The 19,871-nt window shown below is 35.8% G+C and overlaps 1 protein-coding gene across 1 annotated transcript in view; it reads left to right on the plus strand.

The window, feature by feature from the left end:
- LOC106140536 (semaphorin-2A) overlaps nt 1–19,871 on the plus strand; it is a 132,035-nt gene that overhangs the window by 102,876 nt on the left and 9,288 nt on the right. Inside the window, exons 8-10 of the mRNA XM_060948299.1 lie at nt 4,072–4,302; nt 7,978–8,236; nt 10,316–10,470. Of these exons, the coding sequence (XP_060804282.1) occupies nt 4,072–4,302; nt 7,978–8,236; nt 10,316–10,470 (645 nt within the window). The remainder of the gene's footprint in view (nt 1–4,071; nt 4,303–7,977; nt 8,237–10,315; nt 10,471–19,871) is intronic.

Below are 19,871 nucleotides of genomic sequence, written 5' to 3' on the forward strand. Positions count from 1 at the left end.
GGGCTTACGCGATTTACATGGCAATTGGCCTGTTTGCGACTAAACAGTGAAAATTAAACAGTTTTCGCCCTAACGAGCAATAATGCCTGTGCCAATTCACGGATACACCCAATGCCCCAAATTTCATTTCGCACTTGCCATCTATTTGGTTATTTATCGTTCTGATTTGCAGAATGTTTCGTGCAATAGTACTAGTGCTATAGAAATTCAAATATAACCTTTCGAATTTGGAATTGCATAAGTCTATGATTCTACTGTTACGATACGAGTACTGTTAAATTTCAAAGCGGAAAATGTAACTCTCAATTTTTTACTTTTAATTTGATTAGGACCATCAACATGCTATTAAAAGTGTTAACATATTGAAAGTATTCGAATTAAATTAAATATAAAATTTTCAATATATTTAACATTCGACAGTTACATGTCTTATGTGTTTTATACTTTTTCTGATTGGCCTGGGTCTTGGATGTTTATCTATATACGTATTTATTATAAAATAAAGTATCGTTGAGTTAGTATCTCGTAACACAAGTCTCGCACTTCGAGGCTAACTCAATCTGTGTAATTTTTCCCGTATATATTTCTTTATTTATACTTTATTATATTATCTTTTATACTACACAATTTGTATTGCACAAAATGCGAACTTATTACTTATATAACAGTCCGCCATATCTTATTTATTTTACCCGTATCTATGGGTACATTTGCCTATATTGTATTTCAATAGTCATAACTCTATTGTTGGGCTAATCTCTATTATCTAACATAGAGGGATATTATAACATTATTACGAGCACGCAAAGGGAAGATAAAGGTGCACGTACACTATCGAATCTACATGCGATATAATTAGTGGGTTATGGCCTATATTGTGAAACAATCTTAATACCTAAACTTGGAAAACCGACTCTGAATACCTTATATACTAGAGGCCGGTGGAAAGATGTGGTCTTGACCTACCTCTACATGTATATTCTTATATACTTGACAGCTTCAATATAAATTTATTTTTGGTAATTTTGAGTTCACGCAGTTGGAATACTAACAATATAATAATTTAATTTTATAATATTTAAACTAAAGAGTCAAATTTTTGAAATCATATTTCTAATGTTGTAGGAATACGGTAACTACACCTAAATGAAAATACGTCTCGTAGTTACGTGCTTTTAACGTTGGAGTGCCTATTATATTTAGTAGCATAAATCTAGGTCATACTCATCACACAGAGTGGTGACCTGAAGGCGTACATAAATAATTCAAGAGGTAAGCACATAGCAATAACACTTAATGTATTATGCAGTTTTAACGAATCCAATAATTGACATACTTTGATCATTTTCTACACGATATTTTTAGTTCATACGATAAAAATAGATGTTTAAAATGGTATCTAGAGATTTTCGTAAATGAATAATATAATTTATAATGTGCAATCCCTTTTCTGTTTTGCACAGTATAATGTGTTTTAACTGGGCAGTATAAAAATAACGATTTTTTAAGTGTTCGTTGAATTCTTTGATAATAGTTACGACTATTAAAATTCATTCCCAGTTCCCAGATTCGTTCCCCGGTCAGGTCATGATAAAAAAAAAACATTTTTGATTTGTTTGGGTCTCGGATGTTTAAGTATTCGAGTATTTTTAAAATACTGTGTCGTCGTGTTGGTATCTCGTAACCTACGAACTAACTTCAAGGCCAACTCAGTATGTTTAATTCGTCCCGTGTATATTTGTATTTATTATAAATAAAATTTAAATACTCCCTAAGCAGAAAAACAGAAAGAGAAAACAAAATTAATATTACATTGAGGTTAGGGGGAAAGAATTTTTTTTTAATATGCCTACCATGTGTCCTAAGCATAATGTTTTGTGAGAGTCTCGCAATAACATAGGAATAGAAATCAGTGGCAACAAATTTGTGTAATTTCCGTTAATAATATTGCTTTGTTCATTACACTTGGGAGTTTATTGCTTGCGTTTCGACGCTATGCGCCACTAACAGTTAATTATTTTCGTTTAATTTCAATTTATTTCGCCTTTTGTGTTCAATATCACAGGATCTACTTTTATTCTATTTAGATTATAAATGAAAGTTGAAATCCTACCACGGGAATGTTTAAGGGCTCTTTTCTGCTTGAATTCTATGCTTCTACGGGGAGTTCTTCGTGTGAAAACCTAATTTCACCACACGGTTTTTTATGTTGAAATTAGTATGGCAGCATGGATTTCTAATAGTAAATCCACTTGTGCTGACTATCATTCTAATAAAAAGCGATAACGGTAAACGCTTGTTAATGAAAACTACACTGTTTTAATGCTCACGCAGTTGAGAGCATAATCAAAACATTTTCCACCACCATCACTGACTAATAATGTATTATACTCACTGAATATGGCCCATATAATGCAAACGCTGCAAATTTTGGTAAGCTCTATTTGTGGCGAAGCTTTAATACCCAACGTGATGATTGGCATTAAGTTTATTCATCAACAATAATAGATTTAATTTACTACCAACAGTGCTTTAATTGCATACGCATTTGGCATGGTAGGATTTTGGTTGCTATGTTTTTGCTATCCCTATCATGAGATATCCATTTATTATATCATAATTAAGGAAAGGGGACATATTGGTAAATTTTTAGGTTTTTTATTGGTTATTTGAGTTCTAGATGAGATCTGAGGTGGTGCTACGCAGCATATAAGTGATCATATATGCTTTGAAAACAAATTCATTATCATCAAAATGACGTCAGCATACTGACAAAAGGTCAGGTTAAGAGTGCCCTTAACCGACTGATGTAGTCTCTGCCTATCCCTACGGAATAGAGTCATCATTGTGTAAATGTGTCAATTTGTTGATAAAATTATCAGTACCTTTTTCTTTTATATAAACGCAAACGGAAGAAAAATTAATATTAAAATACAAATACTTCTTGCGTTACACGTGTTTTATCCGGTCGTCAGCATTAAATTAAATAAGACATGTTTTATAAAGACGCTATTTCCTGCCTTTCCATTTCCATAAGACTTTTCTCCCGAACGAAGTTTAATGAAATGTAAAATGTCAAATACCTTACTTCGAAACAAATTTTCCTTTCAAACAAAAAATCTTACAAAACAATAAGGTCTTTTAACATAAACTTTCTACAATATCGCCATATTTAATATCTAAGTCTTCTTACAATTAAAACCGGCTCATTCGTCAACAAATGGCCCGTTTTATTATATCTATTAATTATACTGAGCTTAATTTATAGCGGCAATAACTTCTAAAGAACCGAAGCCTTATTAAAGTTTAATACTTAGTAGTTTTGTGTGAACTGCCTCCGAAGCGTACAGTCGCTAAGAAAGATTTAATCCGACAATGAGGATAAAATAGGACGAACGTCTGGCGTCCGTATTATGTTAATCCTGTACACGTGGCTATTTCATTTCGTGTTCAACAAAATGAACACTTATTAATGCCGCCCGTGTCATATAATTGACACCCACATATTCATATAATATTTATTGCGCATCACACTGAATAACAGTTATTTGATACCCCACAATTGACATGGGAACGTGCTATACCCGCTCTCACTTTTGTACTTAACTGTACTATGAAATAGGTAGTGTAAATTGCCCCATTATTATTTTTTTCATTGGATATTAAATGTGAATAAAATTACAATAAAATTACTCTAATTATTTGAATTTCGTGTCACAGTGTGTATTTATCGAATCGTTTAATTAACCTATACAATGATCGAGCTAACTACTCGAATATAAGCTATAACTCGAAAAAATCTAATATAAGAAACGTTTTTTCCGTCAAATACTTTTTGAATAAAAAAAACCGTTATAAAAAAGAAACTACCTTAAATTAACATAGTGAAATTTCAACATAAGTCTAGTTATTTTCGATTAAGAAATATTACGAATCAGAGGCAAAGAGGTTCGTTAGAAAAGATTCTTTCTTTACCCATTTTCTAATTCTATTACTTATATAAGTACATGACAATTTAAACCAGTCGAAAAAGTATATTTTAAATTAAAAATTATAATTATTATTTTTTAGAACCAAACTTCGTTGGATCCTTCGACGTTGGAGAATACGTGTTATTCTTCTTCCGGGAGACGGCTGTGGAATACATCAACTGCGGCAAGGCGGTGTACTCCAGGGTCGCCAGGGTGTGCAAGAGGGACACCGGGGGGAAGAACATCCTTAGCCAGAACTGGGCCACGTACCTGAAGGCCAGGCTTAACTGCAGCATCCCAGGGGAGTTCCCCTTCTACTTCAATGAGATACGTAAGTTTTTATAACATTTTTATTTGAGTACGTATGAGCCTTAATATCAATTATATTAAAGAAATAATTTTACAATACGAAAAATATGTGAGTTTACTAACTAGAAAACTCTTCGTGAATTGAACTTAACACCATTAAAGTAGCGAACTAGAGTGATCACAACAAATAAATTCTGTTTTTTTTTCTTATGGTACAATAAAGAGTCTATCTATCTTTCAATATTTTTAATATACCGCTGATTAATGAATTTACGTAAAAATTCTTCTTGTTACAAAGTTCAAAAACTTAAATTAAAATAAAACGCTGCAACAAGCGTAAGTACATTTTAGTACGAAAGAGGTTGTGTACTTAAAATCTCCCTGACTTTAACTCACAATCTGACTACGACTTCCTCCGTCTCGCCTCTCCAAATATTGACTGTCAATCTCTAGCAAATATTTTAGTTCGAAATTCAAAAGTGCACTACGATTTAAACGACAAAAGTCTAGCCGATTTCTGTGCTCCCAAAGGCCCGGACCTCCCAGACTGTGTTCATCTAATATTAAAGTTCGGGCTCCGGTTTTGCCACGGTTTTTCACACGCCCCCCACCCCTCGCTGCATAACTCATGAGAATGTAATAGGTACTCAAGTGCTGAGTATTTGCTATAGGTGTTATTTACATGAGTTGGCTGCACCATTAGGAACGTTTACGCGAAGTCTAGTGAAACGTTAATCGTTCGGAATAGGTTTGTTTGTGTAACGACAGCTCCAGGTGCGAACAGGGGTCAACGGGAAAGTCTAGCAACTCGTTAGTCGCTGCCAATTTGTATGTGACTTTTTATTCAGGTGGCTATATTTGTGACGCCAATTCAGTAGTGTCGAATCAATATGAACAGGTTTTAGTGAATGTACTGAAGTTTTCTAAAAGCTAGATGGTTTGTATGTCCATTGTAGACGTTGTAAAATATGTTTGATAATGTTTCTGAATTGGATATAATTGTTTAAATTTCTCTAACCCTATGTCTATTTAACCCAGATACATAAAAAACCTAACTATTGAAGTGCATAGCTTAAAAAATGAACAGGTAATACAATTCATTGAAAGACTAGCGACCCGCCCCGGCTTCGCACGGATGCACAGCCGATACCAAAATCTAAAAATAATCTCATGAAAATTATTAGACTTCGCGCACGACCCCTGGCCTTGGTGACGCCCACTTCGCAACGGGCCGTGCAGCAGAAATCGTAATATTTTAATTTCACCACAACTTCAAAACCAAACGTCCAATTTTAATCATTCAAAGACCAAATATTATCTACATAAACTGTACTTATTATTTTGATAAGGATTAATAGCATGAGTAAAAAAACGCGTTTAAATGTAGACCAAAAAAAATTCAAGATTTCTAAATAAAAATATGGTTGTTGTGACTCACTCGACATAGATAGGTATAGTGTGTCGCGGACTTTTTTGTAGATATTTATAAGATCTACAATTAATTAAAACATTTAAGGTTCTATCTTTTGTAGTTTAGGCAGCGTACGCAAAATAAGTAACTTTTTGGTTGATTTTTTTCAGTTTGTGTCCGAAAAATCCAAATATATTACGGAACCCTATTTTTTTCCAAAATAAAATATAGTCTATGTTACTCGTGGATAATGTAGCGTTGGAATGGTGAAAGAATTTTTAAAATCGGTCCAGTAGTTTTTGAGCCTATTAATTACAACCAAACAAACAAACAAACAAAGTTTTCCTCTTTATAATATTAGTGTAGATAGAGATAAAGAGACAAGAGAACACTTTTTGCAAATTTATACTCCATCGGGTTAAGCCCAAAGTACTAAAAACGTTAAATAATCTGGCTATTAATATTTAGTACTAAACTAAATGAACATTATTATTTAATGTTCATTAATGAATAAATTAAAGTTAACTAGCAATGCGCGTGACCGGTCTAGTTTAAATTTAACAACTTTCAGCTTGATATATTCCGCACTAGAAATTCATAATGCCAATATAATTATAACATTTTGGAAAATGTCCAAATTTTACCCACAACTTTTTACAATATGGCTGTGTTTTAACAAAGAGGAAGGATAAGGAATCACAATAAGTAGCTATTTTGAAAATGTTAACACCTAGTAAACATATCTTCAAATTTTTTAAAAGTTTCATTGAAATAATTAATAATCCACCGCGCTCGCTTCGCCGTCTAATTGTATTTGGTTTTTTTTTAATAAGTATATAAGAGGACACTGACATACTAACGCATCAAACCGATGCTCCAGAGATTTTGGCATGTAAGTAGGTTCCGTATGTGGTCTAAGCGTGCACAAAGTTTTCTAAATATTTCCCGAAATTCCCGCAGGAACGGAAACCAAAGTCGTGGGCGTACTGTAGTATAACATACGTACAAAAATATGTACAATATAAATTAAATTATCATAAAGTCCACTACACTTTCGACAAATAAATATAAAGTTCCAAGAAAATCCCATCACAATACTTCATAATCAAAACAGATACTTACTTGTTAAAGTGACGTTAATTTCGTGAACTAGTTTAATTGTGGCGGAAACTTTCGGTGACATCGAGATATGAGTTCCCCACAGTTATAACAATTTGATAGTAGACTCCCCCGACTTCGTAACTAAGAACAGATTACGCGTCTTGACAGTACTTGATAAATTCTCGCTTGAATGTGTATCATTTCCGCAATTAAACTTTTATGATTTGATGAAGAGAAAATCACACAAGAAAAAGGATTTTCTATCTTCTCTCTTTCTTCACAGCGTTCGCGATATGACGATTTAATCTTCAGCTATCGATTTCAAAGTTCTAAGTTCGCTTAAGACAATATAGTCTTGTGTACATGTCGTGAATTTAAAAAAAACCAGTGTGATTATGAGCAAGACTGTAATGCGACTATTATATTATCAGAATATTTCTCTACAAAAACATATTAACAATGTCGTTCACGATTTTAATACCATAAGTCAGATTTAGATTAATTTACTAAGAGTCAGAGAGAAATAGAAAGAAGGGGAACGCTAAATATTTTAACTAAAGTAAAAACCGTGATCATATCAAACGCAGATAAAACCGTAAAAGAAAGCAAATAAATGTAAGAACTAGGTTAATTACATTACTCTTATTTAGTTTTGCTCAAAAACTACTTTATATTTTTATTGAATAAATAATATTCTTTTACATTTATTTAAGATTAATTTCTTACGAGGATTAACTTTATTTTCTAAGACGTTTTATCTTAGGAAAATTTTGCGAGTAATAAGATTACTCGTATTTAATATTTTTTTCAGGTTAACAATTTCTTTTCATTCTATTTGGACAACAGTTTTCTTTCATCTTAGAAATTAAACGAAAATAATAATTTATATAATCCTCTTTAATCTCTCGTCAATGACTTGTTCTTAATAGATGTTGACACAAGTTCTAAAATTGGTAAAATGTTTGTTTTACTTATTCGAATGACTTATTTCACGGCAATGCCAAAAATTGTTCATTAATTTATTCACCTTTTTTACGGCCTATTTGGCGCAGTGGTTATGTTCCCTTGAAACACAGGTCATAGGTTCGGTCCCCGGTCAAGCAATAAGGTCAGGGTCAGGGAAGAACTTTGGGGTTCTAAAGACAAGCCCGATAAATTATATTAATTTTATTTATATTTTGACAGAGAGCATCTACAAAGTCCCTGGTGACGACAGCCGCTTTTACGGGGTCTTTACCACCGCTTCCACCGGACTCATGGGGTCTGCGATCTGCACTTTCACCATCGGAGACATCCAGAAGGCTTTCGAGGGGAAATTCAAGGACCAGGCTACTTCCAGCTCCGCCTGGCTACCCGTCATCAGCAGCCGAGTCCCGGAACCAAGACCTGGGACGTGTGTTAATGATACGGCGTCATTGCCCGATACTGTCCTCAATTTCATAAGGTCAGTTTATTTTAATGAAGCTTTTAATTATGCTGATTGTTCCGGACTCTTTACAAGACAACTTCTTGCATGTCGTAAAAAGCGCCTAAGGCATAAGGCACATTTATATAGTGCTTTACCATGATGCAATGGCAGGTTTGTTTTTACATGACACTATATGAATTTGGTTCCACTGCAAAGATTGCGGAGGTCGCCGGGAGTACCCAAAGGCGCACCCCGACCAGAGAGTTTATAATGTGATCAGGATAACGTAGGAGAAAGAGGAAAAGTTTCTTTAATAAGCCTTTTATTTAATAAGTCAGTGGCAATGTTCTAAAGGTTGAGCCTCCGTCCGCCCTGCCCGCCTTGAGTTTCTGTTCAGAGTAAAATCTATGATCTGTCCATGTAAACTTTCCAAATAGAAAAGAATGTTTGTGTAAAGTATAATGTAAGGTTAAATGTGGGGGATTTCTCATGTTTACACAAAATTTCATACCGTCATAGTCACTAATGTGTACAAGTAGAACTACCGCGTGTATTGAATTTGTCGAGAGTTCGTTATTTTATTTTTAGACTGAAATAAATGTATTCAAATACTGTTATATGAAAACGAATATTATATAAGAAGTCATTCATGCTACACTAACTTCAGTTGAAATTTTAGGGAAATCCTTTCTAAAGAACGCCTACGTCTCGGTATTTGTATGCCGGTCTAATGGTGTGATCCGTTCAGTAAAGATCAAGCAGTGATTCTTTACCTATATTTAGATTCCAATTTTACTTGATGAATACTTACAATGTATTCGAGACTCCTAAGTATAAAAGATTCCATATTGGGTTTATATTTTTACTTGGTTAAAAATGTTGTGAAAATAATAATCCTCTAAAGGTATATATTCAATCATTTGAAACAAGTATCGAATTAAGATATACAATGCCAGAGCAACAGCCGTTTCAAAGACTTTGTTGTGTCCTCATTAAAACAAAAAGCTCGCTATGCACCGAATTAATTTATTTTCAAGCACAGCCGAGCGTCGAAAGCTAAAAAGAACAAAAGCTCTGTCGTTATTGTAACAAGCGCCGGACGTAAACAAAGTAGAAAATCGTCACTTAAAATCGTGAAACACGATCCTTCGACTGCTTGGAATCCAGGATTTCAGCGCTCATTGAAATCCACAGGCACTTTTATCCTGGCGACACGTCCTGTTAATTATCCGACGCTCTCACCCGGAGAGCGTTCAATTATTTTTTTTCCCCGCTTTCCACGATCCTCATGTGGAAACGTTGAGATTTTAACACTTCACCTGAACCAGTCTGCTGAAAATAGTATAATATTTTTTATTCACATCAGGAGTGTACGTTTTAATTAAACGAATGAGGTATTTTGTTGTCAGCGCGGAACGCTTTTATCTATGGTGTTGGTGCGACAGTATCGTCGCGCTGTGGCGCCACTGTCGCGCTCCGCGCCTCATTGTTATCGACGGCCGCTATGTTTCCGACTCGCTGCGGCGACACCTTTATTAGAAACCTTTACCTCCATATTGAATTTAATTTCAGATCAATTCAACTCGCTCGACCGGTCGAAAGTTGAAACAGAGTCTAATTTCAGAAGATAAAAATAAAGTGCCCTTTATTAAACGTTCGCTCGCTCGCTAAGATTTGCAAGGAAATATAAATAGATTCAATATTGTTGGGAACTATATAAAGTGTTCACCGGGCGACACTAATAAGAGAATTAATTTCTGTACAAATCTTGATATTTGAATGAAATTACTTCTGGGAATCAGAAGTCGGGATGAATAATTTGTTTGAAGATGAATACTTAAAATCTTAGTTTAATGTCAAAAGGTAATACTAGCCTTTGTACAAAGATAGGCTCGCATTCGCATTAATTTTTTGCTCCTCTGACAAACACATATTTTTTCACATTTTAAATGGCCTGGTGTCCTAAGACAAAGGCTTAGTTTGGTGTCTCCAGAGCTTCCACAAGTTAAGACTAATTACTTTTTTAATTTGTTTAGTTTCTAAAAAGGTAACTTATAGAATTAAAATAACTAGGTATTTGAATTTAGTATGTCTCACCAAAATATATTTTCTCAGGTCTCACCCCCTAATGGACAGCGCGGTTTCCCATGAAAATGAGAAGCCGATCTACTACAAACGGGACCTTTTCTTCACGAGGCTGGTGGTAGACCGGGTGAAGGTGGAAATGCAGGGTCACCAGCTTGACTACACCGTGTACTACGCTGGCACAAGTAAGTATAACATTCTTAACAATTTTTAATAAAACACGTGAAAGTTTACTAATATTTATGAAAATAAAAATAACTCTGGTTTTCAAGTTAATTAGTGTTTTAGTTCGGATCTACAAAACTATTAGTCAACCAATTGAAAAGTCAACCTATATATCCAAAAAGTCAATCCTAAAGATTAGGTCCATTTTTTGGTTGATATTTCAATGAAAAAAAATAGGTATCAATTAAATGAATAATTAAACCTACAGTCTATATGGTTAGATTTCGATTTCAAAAATGCAGCTTCATTTTCTCAAACAACAATCTTGCATAATTAAAAACGTCCAAATCACAGCTATCCGCCAAACGTTTTGTTCCAAAATTAAATTTGAATTTGGAATAGTTAACGAATGCATTAGCCCGAATGGAGTGGACTCATAAAAAGCGAAATTATATTTGAAACGGTCGGGAATAACACGCTCGCCAATGCAGGCGCACTTGAAACAATCAGCGTGGAACGGAACGCAGTCACAATCAGGGCAGACATGGGACGACATAAAATTTCATAAAAGCGAATTAAAAAATGCCTGCCTACTGGGAAATTAAAAAGAGCGAAAGTGCCACAAAGGCTATAATTCGTCTCGCTCGTGACGGCTGGACGGCGGCCACCCGACGGCTGCATGCCATTGGATTACTACCACAGACCTTGTTTTAGGTAGATACAGGCACAGGTTCAAACCCTAGCATACCTATGGACCAATGCCTCTTTTCTCAGTTTAGTTTCATTAGTGTAAGTGCTAGCCAATGCTTGTACGGTGAGGGAAATCATCGTGAGGAATCCTCCACATTCAGGCTTCTCCATGCTCTCTGAGTTCCTCTGCAAAGATCAGATACCCAATGAAACCTGACTTGCCCAATCCAGAATCATATCAAAGGCGTGCCCGAGGTTCCTCTTTAGAAGACCTTGATCTAGATAGGTTTGGCCCTGTCACCTTTTCTAATATTTGCTTGTTCTCAGTTACACCCTCCACTATTGTAATGTGGAGCCCAGGGTCCGATAGAAATACGTTGGTAACGTTTAACGTAACGTTTCTCTCTCCATTTAGTCCATTTTCGTCATCTTACATAATGTTCTATATGAAGACTAAGCGTGTCTATTTACCACAAAGTCAACAAGGCTTAGTAAGAAATACATTTTCTTTTATCACCTTTCTTTTTATGTTATGTGCTTTACATGTTTATGCTTTTTAATGACAATCATAATAGATATTGAATGAAGCTATCAAAAAAAAGTCCGTCGGACTTAATTTTAGCACTGGAGGTCTAACTAAATCTATGTCTGCGAATTCTACCCACGAGTTCATACATTCAGCTTCGAAACAGGGATTTTGCTTAAAACACGAAAAACCGATTATACGTATTGTTTCTGAAATGGCGTGCGAAACAGCAATAGCTTAAGCGCTTTTTGTGTGTACGTCAATTTATTGACTTAAACCGACAATAACTGCATACGTGCTTTTAGTTTTATTCTACCATCCGTTGCACCATTTCAATGTTTAATTTAAGCATTTTTGAGCTAATAAAAAGAAGTTATTTGAAAAAAAAAAAGTATTCTACACATCTTATTAAATTTTTAATCTAGTTACACCTTAGGGTCATTGTTATGTTTTCCACATGATTATATTAAATATTATTAATTCAAGGTAACGTTTAACTACAATATTCATTCCATGCGGGAACAATGAAACCAGATAGTAGTTAAAGGTAGAGTAGAAATACCTCCAAATATACTGCCACAAAAGGAGTAATATACCTGTTTCTTTTCTAAACTACCCTGTGACGTCTTTACTAATCCTCTGACTCACAATGATCGCTAAAAGCTTACCAAAACCTGATAACTAGTTTGGTTTAGACAAGTTTAGTCTAACGTCGAGTCACTATATCGTCTGTTTAATAGGTCAATCAATAAAAACAGTACTTTTTCACCTACCAAAGTAATATCATAACATTAGTGTTAGAAAAAATGCAATTTTCTTGCAAAAAAAGCGATATCCGTAACAATAACCCTGTTTCAAAGTGATAGGCTGAACCGCAACTCTTAACAGTATTAGCTCGATAGCGAGTCGGAAAGCCGCTTAAATGCGGTGTTCGTAGCACCGGCGTAATACGAGTGCTACGAGTGCTACGAGCTGCTACGACCGGCACGTAGCCCGCGTAGACCGCAGGCTCTACGTCACATTTCCACTGGCGCATAAATTCCCCGCGCTAAACAACGCCTCCTAGTGGTAATTTTCGCCTGTGTTGTTGCAATTTTCACCAATTTTCCTGGAAATCGTTCTCGACTGAACCGCCCCGCCGCTGCGGCCACGACTAGATTAAACTCACGTAGATATCTAACGAAGGGGGGTTCGTTTACGGAACTTTTACGAAAGCAGAGCTACGTTCGAGTTGCCTTCAAATGCTCGTGTGGAATATTAAATTGTTTAAACGTTACCTTTGACGCTCCCTCCCATTCCATAACCACGTACCGTTATAATTACTCTAACTTAATCTCCACAATGTAACTTTGTTGCCATATTTCGAGGTATGTGCTCCTCGTGTGGTAGTATATGCGGTACAGCTTGAACTAAAATGCAATAAAGTGTTTAAGCGCACTGTGCCGGTTTCGTGACAGTGGTACAATAAATGGTGTCGTGTATTCAAACCGCAGCAAAGAGGAAAAAGAGGAAGAGACCGCAAATCCGGAGCTCTCTTAGTTCACTATTATTTACACTCCGAGCGCGAAATAAGTTGCACGAAATTCCCTCACAAAAGTGCTCGAGGCGTCCCGTGAAAAAGGACAGTTTACTCTTTCAATAAAGAGCGAGGTCGTGCGCTGGCGTCGGCTGTGATATTGCCTCGCCGCTTAGCCCATTTGGAGTGCTTACCGCGTTATAATATGCATTAAACTGCAGCGGAGGAAAGTTGAACTAGCTCGAGGCCCGAGGTGCGACCAGACAATGAGAAACGAGCGTGTGATGCCCCGCAATGCGGGCTGCCTCGTGCCATTTGTTTTATCATCACTGTTGCCAGACGAGCTTGAACCGCGCGCCTTGATAAAACTTTGACAGCGACTGTCATGCACACACCCGCGCGTGTTTGTCAATGGAGGGAGGCGAGGTATCAAAGACGTTAAGAGTATTTAGAAGTTAACGAAGTTAATTAAATTCCCCGAGTTAGACGTCAACGCCGCGACTCTTTAGTATCAAGGGCGCCTTTGTAAACAAACGAACATTATAATGTTCACGTATCGCGCGGGTTCAGTCTGTAACAACAAACTCCAAACGTAATTACAACGCGTTTGTGCCGAGCACAAAAGAACGCACCTCCCTTTTTGCAACGGCGCACAGAAAAAGTAAGGTTTATAAAAGTTTAGGATAACGTATGGGAATCAAATTGCAGGCTGGACGAGCGACGGCCGGCTTTGACAACATATGTGGCCGTCGGATACTATTAAAAACGATTTAAAATTCACAGTCGGCTTGATGGTCCAGTCGCCGCCAAAATGTTACAGCCATTTGCTGACAATTATATCAGCACGGGCTCTCAAAATGCTAAGTCCTTTGATGTCGCAAATTTAGTTTTCGGAATGTTTCAACATTTAACTTGCATTAAACGTATGAATAAATAAATACCGTCCGCTATGTTATAATCAAGCTTTTATTCGTTGCATGAATAAATAAAATTATAAATGGCTGAAAATAAGGCAGCAATAACTCATTGGGAAAGTATCTGAACAAATCGTAGTACATTATTCTAAACTTCCTCTCGGCTTTATTTATGCTGCAGGAATAATGCGGGTAATAATTTACAAAATAGCTTGCCATGCATAAAATGTAGCGATACGCATCGAATATCGGTGTTATAAGTATCGGAAACCCATTTGCTTAAGTGCATGAAGTCCAAGTTTTGCCATAAACATGAAATGCGGTGCCGCAAAATGATATGTTAAGGTGCGGCTGAGGTATGCTCGTCGGCAGTTTATTGCAGCAGCAGTGCTGTAGTGCACAGTGTACTTCGAGTGGAGTCATTCCACTTAAAGGTAAGACATCAAATAGAAAAGATCATTGTTTCATGAACTATGCTTAGTGTGCAGGCTAATCTACTGAAGTCTAAAAGTCGGTGAATTAACAGTTTTAAAGAAAGGCAACTATCAAGTCCTTTTAATTGGAATCTTACCTCGTATTTAGAAAATATATGAGTTTCAAAATTGTTGAAAGTTTGTAAAGAAATAAATAAATAATTATAAAATATATGTACTCGAATCATATAAAATATATATAATTCAAGTAGACTCACCCGTTGGCTGCAGTCGGCAGCTTGGAGCGAGTTGGCCGAGACAGTATCCCGGCTCGCTCATGGCCCACAAGACGAAAATGAACGATATTTATTGCCAGTTACGATACGATACGCCGGCACAGAATTCCCGAAGTAATTTATAGTTCGAAACACCTTGTCTTTTACACTGAAGCACGCCATTTCGCAAATATCTAACAATATCGAACTTCCAACAATTTGCAACTTCATTATTGTTCATGTAATCTTGCGATATTACATTGATTGATGTGTCAATTTATCAAACAAACATCACGTTTAGAAACAGCTGCGAAACGAGAGAATCAATTAAAAATGGTGGTAACAAAACAAAATCCGATCGCAAATCCATCGCGGCCCTCGGCAGCGATTTACAAAACGATTGCGCCTTTACACAAACACAAAACAATTAGTTATACCTATAATTAGCATTCGAAACGCGTCCGTCGAGAATAAACATTGATTTTTTATTCCCCCAAAAGTGGAGGGTGAGGCCGCAGGTCGCACAATATCGGGCATACTAATGTGTTCACTTTTGAACGTTTATTCGCGCCCCGCTAACGGGGCCCAACGTTTTTTGCATAAAACATCTCATCAAAGGATTGCTTAGGTCCCGCAGTATATTGAATATCAAAAGGTGCAGGAACGGGAAAGTTTCGGGGCCGCCGCGGCATCCTAATGCCGACCACCGTGAAAGCCTTCTTAAAAATACACCTTTCAGACGTGTTCAGAATAACCCGAGCCAACCGGCACGCAGTTATTTCGCATCTCAAATACAATATTTATGGGATAAATAAACGTTGAACCGTTTGTTTTGATACCCGAATAAAATATGCCGGGCGAATGCCACAATGCCGAAATGCCATTTATTACTGTTTTAAGGGTTTGTTTAAGGTATTAATGCTGAGTTTTAGATGCCGTATAACTTTCTGAAATAAGATTTCTAGTTTTTTGTTTATTAAAACCATACATACATGTAATCACGTCTTTATCCCTAACGGGGTAAACATTACCAATAGTCTCGATAAGACCAAATGGGCCCGTTCAGTTGCATTGCTTAAACTAAACCTACCTACTAACTATTCAATTCCTATTTCTCTGCTTCCAAAGGAATTTAGGAAACATGGTTTTTCGCAAGATTGTTGTCAGAATACATATAATTTATCATTAAAAAATTTCACTCCAATTTTACTTGTTGATGACCAATATGAATATTTGCTTATACTAACAGGCATCTGAAACTTATGACAAACAGAGAATAATCGGTTTCCATCTTGACCTGACCGAAATACATCTCCAGTCTATAAACTTGAGCTACTTGGTCACAAAAACCGTCCGTCAATTTTCTCAAACCTGATTCAAATAGACTGACACTAAATCGATTTAGCCTTCACCCTTGTAATTGAATGCCTTCAAACGGCGGTCTTTATCGCGCCAATGAGTGTTATCGAAACTTCGCCTGGACTATCTACAAACACAATTATTCATATCGATTGGCTATAAATAGTCTAAGGGGTCAGCAAGCGCAGGTCGATTTTCCTAATCCGAGAGGTAACCTTAAATAAAGTACGTTAGTGACCAGTTTATTTATAACTTGTTGTAATAAGTGTCATTAATAACATCGTTGTTATTCATATAATGATAGGAATAAATCGTGTAAAACTAAATATTATTTGACTCCTTAATATATTGCTCTTAATATAAGTTACATCAATTCCATTCATTATATCATTAAGAATTATGATCACAATATGATCATGATCAAAATTATAACGCTATTCAATAGAAGCTATGCTATACTGTCACACATTTCTTCTGGCCTACGAATCAAACCTTGGTCAAGTTGGGGACGTCTTCGGAAAGATCAAGTGAAGATTGCAGGCATGAGAAAAGATGTAATTTGCCTACTTCGGAAAGAGGCGTTGTTTTGTGTTATTTTCACAAATATTAAGATTGATACAACTGAAAAAAATAAAACAGGCAGCAGGCTCCTGGTCTATATAATACTCACATAAAATTTGGAGCGACGAATCTCGTAAAAGTCGAGCAAGTACTCGCGGGCAAACGTTAAAAAGCCACGTTCCTCGATTTACGGCGCCTATAAAATACATATTGCGATCCGTGATAAAAGTTCCTGCCGAATTCGCTCATACGCCAATCGGGGATTTATCTTTGGCGTTTTGCAGAGCGCGATACTATATTGGGAAGTATGCTTTTCTGTGAAATATTATTATATTTTAAGTATACATATGTACATACAATAGTCTCATTGGGGGGTTAATGGATAAGTGTACATAAGTAAATCTCATAAAGATCTATAAGTTTAATTTATGTATTTTGCTAATCAGGTTTTGCGACGGGTTGAGTAAAAAGGTATTCATCTTATTATTTCAACAAACCAATTACAAGCGAAACTTTGAAGTAAATCCAGTTTTATAACGTTGCATGATATCATAAAATATCAAGTTAAATAAATCGGCTACAAAAGTTCCACGTGAAAACAATCGCCCACTGGATTCGTAACTAGTACAACTATTAGTGAATGCTGAGATTTTTATGAAGCAATAAAGATGTTACAGCTACTTTGTGTTCGTGAATTTATACCACTTGGAGGAATAGAACTTATATTGTTCGGGGATTGCAAAAAGTTTTCACTTAGGCCCGTCGAAGAGAAATCTTTATTGAATTGCGGGATTATTTCTTCTGAGACAGTTATTGGGGTCCCGTGATCATTCGCAAATAAACCTTCAGAGATAAATTTTAAGTGGTATTTTCCGTTTTTCCTGTATTTTTCATTCAAATAGATTTTACCAACGAGCTTTGAGGAAAGTGGATGAAGCGAAAGAAATATGCAGGAATGTTAGCAAGTAGAAAGGTGTAGTCTTTGGTGTGATTTTTATATATGGTTGTAAAGATTTTACTAAAATTGACGGTTTTTATTAATCTGTCTTGTAGCAACCAGTCACTATAAAAATCTATATTTCATCATTAATCCAACCAGCTGGACGTGGGCTATCGGTCTTTTCAAGACTGCCGGCTCTATCTACCTAAGGCATAACGAAGTAATTATATGTAGGTATGTATGTACGTTGCAAGCCGGTATAGAATCTATCTAGCCCTTATAAAAGCAAGCAAAGGCTATATTCTATAGTAATTTTCTTCTTAAAAATCTTGTAATAACACTAACATCAAAATTAATTCAATCCATTATACAAACACTAAAACTAATTGATAACTTTGTAAACCAGGCGCGTACCAATGGCTTCGTTCTTAGGTTTTCTTCGGAATATCCTTATGAAATTCGTTATAGTTAGGGAGGTCTCTCGGGAGCGGCCGACCTTTGTGGGATTGTTTAATTATTTTGCTCGCCAGTGATCGGAATAAATGGCTATTGGTATTGTTATACATCAGAAACAAAAGAGTTTATTGGCACTGACTGGCATTGATAAAATTTTTATATACCTAGATTTCGATAAAATAAAAAAAGAATCAAGTCACGTTTTTTATTCATTGAGCAAGCAATCTATCACCTTTTTAAGATTTCAACGGGACGTGGCCTTAGTGACCCATGACTTTTGGTTTTTGTCGTCTCCATGTGTAGATGTTCCTATAAAAGATGACAAGTTCTATAGTAACTGAATATAAATTGACGACATAATTACCTCTACATAAATAATTGTCGCTATTGATTAGAAGAGAGACAGAACAAGCGACCCGCACAAATCTCAAATCGATACCATTAAGGAGTTGACGTGACACTCCACTGCTTCCATTAACATACAACATACTATATCAATGTATCGCAAAGTACATTAATACACGGCAATATCAGTAAGCACGAGTACGTACCACGTGCAAAAGCTTACAGTATGTTATGTAAAACCACAGACGTTCAAAGGTGGTAGACAGGCCGTTTGATAAAAAAGAGATACATCATTAGATAATAATAGCTTAGAACCCACCAGAACAATAAATTTAAAATATAATTTATTTATTATCCGCAAAATACCTTTGTTTTTATATTTAAAACAATTTACACACATCAGTACCTACAAAGCGAAATTTGTTTACAAAATGACCCCAACATATTGAGCCAAAATGTGTAATATTCGATCTAAATAAAAAATTTCAAAAGCTTACCACATATTATAAGATAGAATCATAATATAAATGTAAAATCAAAACTCAGAATCTACATTTTTGGTTATTCATTGGAAATCGTCGCCTCTGTATACTTTTGTGTCTATGTAATAAACAGATTTGAATACTATACTCCGCTTTGCCGACAAGTTTGTTGAAGGTTTTCCCGTGTACCTATTATCACATCAACGTACTTAAGGGCGGGAGGGCTTTTGAAATGTCACCCGTCGCGTCACTATGCCCCTTCTGTCACTTATTGTTGCATCAAAATACTTTATAAAAGGAAGATTTATCAGGTGTTTAAAGTTTTCAGACAGCGGCATAGGGTGTGAAATTGTTTGAATGTTTATGTATGTATCATTTCCTAGTGGAAATGCCCTTATCTGGAAATGCAGTTTTCTATCAATGAAAATTATTTTTTATGAAAACAATTCACACATTATACCGATCATACGGTCTTTTACACTTTGGCGAAGTTAAGATCTTTAAAGACTTACAGGCATTGTAAATAGCTATCTAGTTTACAACTACTTAGAAACTGATTAGTTTATAATAACTGATACAAACTTTACAATAATTCAAAAGTCTTAGGAATCTTATCAAGATCTTACTTATCATACTTGACAGCCTACGAAAATGGTTCGGTCGTATCACAAATTCATACTTCTCAAATTTACATATATACACAAACAACATGTGACACGGTCTTGACGTCAATATCACGTATCTCAATTAGCAAACATTAATTTACCCAAATCAATGCTAATTCTCTTCTTAGAGACAGTTAATATACCGATATACGTTCCAGAGATTTCCTTTACGGCATTCAAGGACATAATTACTGGTACATGTTCCCGTCAATCAAAACCATTCCGCGTAGCTATACTAATAGGCCAACAGACATAGACTGCACTAGATATCGCCAACTC

This window comes from Amyelois transitella, chromosome 15 (genome assembly GCF_032362555.1).
Source record: "Amyelois transitella isolate CPQ chromosome 15, ilAmyTran1.1, whole genome shotgun sequence".
NCBI lineage: Eukaryota > Metazoa > Arthropoda > Insecta > Lepidoptera > Pyralidae > Amyelois > Amyelois transitella.